A 7,233-nucleotide genomic window follows, 5' to 3' on the forward strand; every position below is an offset into this window, starting at 1 on the left:
CCAAATGCTCCTTGGAAATGTTTCAGTAAGGTGTTCTGTTTCATCCTTGAATTGTTTGCGTTTCTGGAGGCACAAAATTACATTTTGGTCTCTTCTGTTTCAGCTTGCTCTGTCCCCATCTCCAAGGAACCCAGCAGAACCTATTGCAGTACAGAACAATCAACAACTGGCCCTAAAGGTGGAAGGAGTGGTTCAGCATGGATCTAAACCAGGCCTTTTCCGTAAGATCCAATCAGTCTGTCTAAACGTCTCTTCAGTGCTACAGAGCAAATCTGGACAAGACTATAAGGTATGGATAGAATAGAGACAGGAGGAGTCTTAAGCTTCCTTGCTGTGTTTTCCTGTTCTTTTGTTTGGCTCTGGTTAGCAGAATTTTCAGTTTGAAATGAACGTGTTCTTCTGTAATCTTCTCACTCTTGACAGTTGACATTCAAGCACTGGTCAGAGCCAGGCACAGTGCATGGAAGGGATCTAGGATTTTTAAGTCTGTGGTATGCTGATACTTTTTTGTTACTGCTTTTCTTTCCAAACAAAAGAGGCTTTGTGATGTTCAGAACAAGGCATTAGGAATCTGCTTGAGATCAGGAAAATTCAACCTAGGTATATATTGTACAAAACCCTACAGAGGTGTAAAAAGGCAGGAGTTGATTATTTACGGCCACATAGTCTCTAGAAATTCTTTATCCTCATTTTAAGGGCGGCTTGTTTTTTTTATGGAAATCAGGAGGCCTGGCTGTCCAAATTGAATAGTCCCTGAGGGAAATACACTCTAAATTCAAGTCAACAGTTTTATCAAAGATTGCATGTCTGAAGTTCAGACTCTGATAACATATGACATTTAGTGAAAGGCCTGTTTTGGTGGGTTTGGGGGTTGGTTTTGGTTGGGTTTTTTTTATTTTGTCATTTGGGTGCTTTTTTTTTTTAAACTGGGGAGGGGAAGAAGGGAAAAAAGTCAATTGCTTCTAAAAGAACCTGACTAGGAAGTGTGCAATGTTTGCCTGACTCTTATTACTCTGTGGAAAACTAGAGCCTCGGGGAGAAAGACTTGTTACCTACCTTACTTCTGTTAATAGATATAAAAATAACTCGTTCATTGATGAAAAAGTATGTCAAGCAGGCTCAAACAGGCAGATACCTTAGTTCAGGAAACTTGAGGACAAAGATTTTTCTTTTTTTTTCTCCTTCAAATGGAGAGCAGAAAACTTATTTTAACCGTTTATAAAAAAAATGGCATTTTAACCTTCCATGTGTTCTCAGATTCCTATTGACAACATGACCAATGAAATGGAGCAGAGGGTGGAACCACACAACGACTACTTCAGCACTCAGTTTCTATTAAACTTTGTGGTACTTGGCACCCACAACATCACAGTAGAGTCCTCTGTAATAGATTCAAATGGTATTGTCTGGAAAACTGGGCCTAAAACAACTATTTTCGTTAAATCTCTTGAGGATCCATACTCCCAACAGGTTCGTCTTCAGCAGCAGCAAGGACAGCCGCCATCACAGCAGCAACAGCAAAGAACAGCATACTCACGGTTTTAATTCCCAGAAGTGACTCTATATCCAATGGTATTACAGTTTTTGTTGAACACTTTTTTGAAAGATCTACATTTTTAACTTTCTAGAAAGCCTCAGACGCCAATTTCCTGCTTTGTGAATTATCTGGTGTAAATTGGAACTTGATTGAGGCAACTGTGTTCAAATTTGGAGTTATGCTTTTAACATAAGAACTTCTACCTGACCTCTTGACTTCTGTTTATGCGCTTGTTGCAGCAAGCTCCTCAAACTTTGGTAACAGGGGACACTAAGAGCTCTTTGACTAGAACTTTCTGTACTTTCTTTTTTTGAAACACATAGGTTCTAATGTTAGGCTTACAGGATGCTTTGTCTAGTTACACAGCTGAGTGTGGTGTTAAGTCTGTATCTTCTAATGTGAAGGAATTGGCTGGAATATCTAGAATTTTTATTTTACGATGTTTTAATAGCATCTTCCAGTATTTGCCTGGTGTATGTGTATTATTACAATTCATCAGCACTGCTTAATGCATGCATCTCAAAGAAAAAAAACAGTCGTAACTCACTTCTCATACCCAGTCCTTGTAGTAAGAGGCTGCTTGAGGGGTTACTGTCCAGGGAATTTTACGAAAGGCACAATTTTACAGGTAGGAACAAGAACTGTTTCTCAGATGATACAGAAAAGATAGCTATGTTCTTTTAAAATTTTCATGTATGTGTATTTCAAAAGGCTTTGGTCTTGCTGGGGGGTTTTGTTTGCTCTTTTGATAGGGTAGTTAACTTGCAAGTTGTCATTTGTTCTAACTACTTGTGTTTTTTAAAAAGGAGTTTTATATACCAGGGCTTCGTAATCTTGTGTACTCTTTGACCAATTTGGGAATCTTTACTTTTACCTTTATAGGATATCTTGAAGGATAATTTTGCCAATATTAGAAATTGATCCAGAATGATTTTGGAAATGTGCTGCTTCATACATAGTTTTCATGCTTGTTTCATGTGTAAAAGGCTGGACTCCTAGGTAGCATATCACATAACATAACATGTTTTCGCCTGGTTCTCATAATTAGGCTTTGCTTATCACTCTGCAGGGAAGTAGGACCTACTTGAATGGGAAAGAGGAAGGATTACACTTCTTACAGGCTTCAGTTTGTAAATGGTTTCATCCCTGTCATTGGAGCAGAAATTTTCTTTGTTATTTTCTCAGTAAAATCCTTAGATACTGTTATTTCTTCAAGTTGTTTTAACCATAGAAGCTAACTAGAGCTTGCAGATTCTGCTTGCTTTATATGCAGAGAATATCATAATGACTTGTTATAAGCCTAGGTTTCTTTGGCATAGCTGGATGAAGAATTGTTTTCTCTGTGTTTTCCTGCAATAGTTGCATAAGAGAACTACTTTCTTCTTCTTAGCTTGAGACTAACAACAATGACAAAAAAAAGGAAGTGGTCATGGTAGATTTTGTAATATCTTGGTCAGGCAGTAATCATATGCAGAAAATATAATTGGGGTGCAAGGTGGAAATAGGAGACTCACAAAAGTGGTGAAAAATTCTCTAGCATCCTTCTTAAATCTGATTTTTATTTTGTGCAGGAGACAAACTGCCACTGCACTTCAAGCTGGCTGAGGGAAGTAGTGGCTTCTGTCCCTGTTTTTATGATTATATGCTTAGTTTTGTGTGTGTGTGCATACAGTTTTGTATATTGTGCATGCAGTCTGTCAGATTTAATATGTGGACTGTTTGTGGCTGGTTGTTTTTTTTCATTAAAGTCATAGATCCGTGTCTTAACCACAAAGGCCTCCTTATTGTAATTTAAAAAAAAATGACTAATAGGTCAAACAGGTTTTTTTATCCTGCATGATGAATGTGTGTTTCTTGCTCTGTTATTGACCAATATGTTTCTGGAAACCTCTGATGGCAGCATTCCAAAAATCTCAGAAACAAAACAAAATTTGCCCATTGGGGAGTAGTCTTTTCTCATAAATCATATGATGTTCACAGTGTACAGCAAAACTTAGGAGAAGCCTAGTAGAGAAAAACTTCTCCAGGGAAATCCCCGACCTGTCCTGAGGCCTAATTGTCTGTGAGCCAGTCAGGTTTACCTGTCTGCAGTTGGAAAAATTGTTTCGTGTCCAAACAAGTTTGTTCACCTGATGTAGAACTCCAGGAATTTGTATCAGTTTTGGAGCCAGGCAAATAGTAGCTGAAGTCTGAGAATCTGGATACCAAGTGTGCGAGTTTGAGCTGTGAGGGTAAATATCTTCGGGAAAATGGCAAGTAGTACTTATTGGAAATTAGATTGTATGGGAAAGTGTATTGCAGTATAGGTACCTGAATTTCTAACAAATTGTGAAGAAGTTCTTGTGCTGGCTTGTTTCCAGCTTTGTTATATCTGCATGCTGATCAGGAAACACCTTGGACCTGTTATTAAATCATCCTTCTGCGTAAGCATGGTGTTTCATGGTATGTCGGGTTTGTAGTGAGGTTATTCTTTGGGTGAGTGTTTCGTTTGTTTTCAGTCATTGTGTATTATTATTCTCATCACACTTGTGAAACACACTTGGCAAACAGGAATCAAGATTCTTATGGAAATCAGAGACTCCAAATACCCAGAGAGAATTGGGGAAGGGTGTTACAGTTACAGCAGTGTACAGAAAGTTGTTGTTGGAGCGATCACCAGTGAATGTGATCCTCAACAGAAGCAGGGAGGTTATTTTGCTTGAATCCTGCATTCTGTTTCTGGTGCCCATACTTGAAGATGTGTAGCAAAGACCCTAGAAAGTAATTCTATTATATGGACCCAAGTTAAGACTCCTTTGTGTTTCTCAGTAAACAAAGCAGTAACTTGAACACGTATGTATAGTTGCATACTGATAATGGAAGACAATTCAGATCTTGTTCACTGACTGGTGAAAGAAAGAAAATATTCAGTGGCTAGACATTGGTCTTGAAGCTAAGAATCCAAACAACACAAAGGCTTATACAGGTAGTTACAGCATTATCTAGTCTTAATGATTAACATCGGTTTTCATCTGGCTCTAAAAAATTCTTGGGCTGGGAAGGGGTGGAGGTGATCAAATTAAGATGACTGGAAGTATTCATAATACATCTGTAATATGTTCTGCATTAAACTAATAGCAATTGATGCTTAGGCTCTAGAATTTAACCTGAACTCTCTGTGTATGATGTAGCCAGTTACACTCAGAAGTAATTACTACCCACATTCTTGTGAACCTGTGCTCATATGTAACAGAAAGTGTCATTTCTAGACTCCTGGCTGACCTCTTCCTCAAGGCAAGTGCAACTCAGCAAGGGGGTAGGAAAAGAACTTCCCCTGTCAAATTCTGCCTTCCTGAGGAGGTTAGAGTATAATCTCCTGCTCAGGTCATTTGAGTGTGTTTCACAAGTGATTCCCGTAAGTTGCACTCATCATGAGTATTCATGGCATCTTGAACTTCCCTCTTTTTGCCTTTTTATCTCTTTGGAAATGCAGTGGGTTTACCTGAGGACTAAAATGCCTTAATTTAACTTTTTGTTTGTTTGGGTTTTTTTGTTTGTTTGTTTGCTAGTGGATATATGCATAATTGTGGATGTAAATCCTATGAAACTGCACGGGAGTTGGACAGGTTTAGAAGCAAGTTCAGTGGTCCTTTAAACTTCTGCATAAACTTAAAAAAATTTTCTTTAGTGCTGTCACCATTTTAGTTAAAAAGCCACCCAAACCTATTGAAGTAATTGGTAGGATTTTCATTAATTATTTTGCATTTCTAAAATCTCTTTTGAACGCTTTTGAATTATGTTCAACATGTGTATTTTTGTGTGATAAAGAGACGGAGAGATCTTGTACAACACAGTATAGAAGCATCTTGCCTTCAAAGTAGCTTTATTTCTGGCTGTTGCCTTTTTGCTGACCTGCAGTGCCTTGCTTTCTCCTTGGTCAGCACGTTTACTTACATACTCTTTTAGTTCTTAGTAGTATCTTCTCAAAACAGTCTGTTCCTCTTGTGGCAGTGCAGGTGTAGCCAGGTATCTGCATTATCCAAAGCAAGAGGGGAGGAAAAGTAAGGGAGGGTAGAGGGGGTGGGGACTTAGGAGCCCTGCCAGCTCACAGAGCAGTTCTGAGTTGAGCAAGGCCCAAGGATCATAGAATCACCAGGTTGGAAGAGACCCACTGGATCATCAAGTCCAACCATTCCTATCAAACACTAAACCATTCCCCTTAGCACCTCGTCCACCTGTGCCTTAAACACCTCCAGGGAAGGTGACTCAACCATCTCCCTGGGCAGCCTGTTCCAGTGCCCAATGACCCTTTCTGTGAAGAATTTTTCCCTAATGTCCAGCCTAAATCTCCCCTGGTGGAGCTTGAGGCCATTCCCTCTTGTCCTGTCCCCTGTCACTTGGGAGAAGAGGCCAGCACCCTCCTCTCTACACCCTCCTTTCAAGTAGTTGTAGAGAGCAATGAGGCCTCCCCTCAGCCTCCTCTTCTCCAGGCTAAACAACCCCAGAACTGGTAGTTCTTTCTGCTCGGCTGCTTGTAACCCAGCATCCAGCACCACTGGAGCTGCTCCTGCTTCACCCACATCGATGCCTCCAAGGACAGAAGTTTGGAGACTTATCCAGAGCCTTATCCTGTTAACCAGCAAAACAGAGTGAGAGAGACAAAGCACTTCTTGAAAGCAAGGGGAAAACGAGCATTACATAGCTTTTCTTACAAGATATATTATGCAACGTTGAAGTTATCTTCTCCTTTGTGAATTTTTAAGACAGGTGCTGCTTTGCGTTACTGGGAAGCAAGTGTATCTTAGTGGTGACCCCAGATTAGAGGATTTTGTACTCCAAGGGACGTCTGTCTGACAAACAGCAGCTGCACAAACTCGCTGCTGAAATCACAGACTACCTGTATTTCAGTGAGACATCATCCCAGTTGCTGTTCTTCAAACTTCCAGCAAGCTTTGTTGTGCTGATTGTCTGCACGGTGCTGAGAAATAGGAAGTATCTTCTTGGTGCTCTCATTTGATAAAAGCTTTATCTGCCTCTTGCTTGCCCATCTCAAAGCAGTGCTATTGAAATTAAGGACAGCCTGGCTGTATATTAATGGAGTTTTCAGTTAACCTCAGCCTCCTGATCCTTAGACCATGTAAGAAGAAGGTTCAATGAATTTTGAGAGAAAAGTTGTTACTAAAAAGAGCCTGTAGCAATATCTTAAAGTGTTTAGTCTTCTGGACACTTTACTAGTAAAAAGCTGATTTTTCTTGCTCTCAGTGCTGAACCAGTGACCCAGCAGAGCAGTCAAGGAGATACTGCAGCTCTTCTGTTGTGTAGAAATAAAACTTAGGCCGTAGTCACATCAGTCTTAAATATCATCCAATATTTTCAATGGCGGGGGGGAAGTCTTACATTCACATTCCCTCAAATCTTATTTTGGTGGGGTTTTCAAGAAGTCTTTTAAGTTCTGATTAATAAACCCAATTGTTTGGAGTTTATGGCTATCAAAGCTCCAAAGAAGATCAAGTCTTGTATGGGTTGGCGGATTTAAAATACCTTTACTCAACAGTTTAATTATGTGTCTTGCTGGCAGTCCATCTTGCATCTCATCCCTGCTTACTGCAAGTACAAAATGTAGGAACGCAGTTAATTTGGAATTAATGGCTGTCCATGCTTAACACACGGCTTCTAACTATGGGACAGAAACAGTGAGTAGCAGTTGAGCTCAAAGT

At 39.8% G+C, this 7,233-nt stretch overlaps 1 protein-coding gene across 2 annotated transcripts in view; it reads left to right on the forward strand.

Annotated features, from left to right (window-relative positions):
* The window catches only part of INTS7 (integrator complex subunit 7), a 28,512-nt gene extending 25,568 nt beyond the window's left edge, over nucleotides 1-2,944 (forward strand). The window contains exons 19-20 of one of the 2 annotated variants that reach the window (XM_069852849.1): nucleotides 104-289; nucleotides 1,258-2,944. In XM_069852849.1, coding sequence (XP_069708950.1) covers nucleotides 104-289; nucleotides 1,258-1,545 — 474 coding nt within the window. In that variant the 3' untranslated portion in view covers nucleotides 1,546-2,944. Of the gene's footprint in view, nucleotides 1-103; nucleotides 290-1,257 lie in introns of those variants that run through there. The other variant, XR_011337058.1, reaches the window with a different exon arrangement.
* The last annotated feature ends 4,289 nt before the right edge of the window (nucleotides 2,945-7,233 follow it).

This window comes from Phaenicophaeus curvirostris, chromosome 2 (genome assembly GCF_032191515.1).
Source record: "Phaenicophaeus curvirostris isolate KB17595 chromosome 2, BPBGC_Pcur_1.0, whole genome shotgun sequence".
NCBI lineage: Eukaryota > Metazoa > Chordata > Aves > Cuculiformes > Cuculidae > Phaenicophaeus > Phaenicophaeus curvirostris.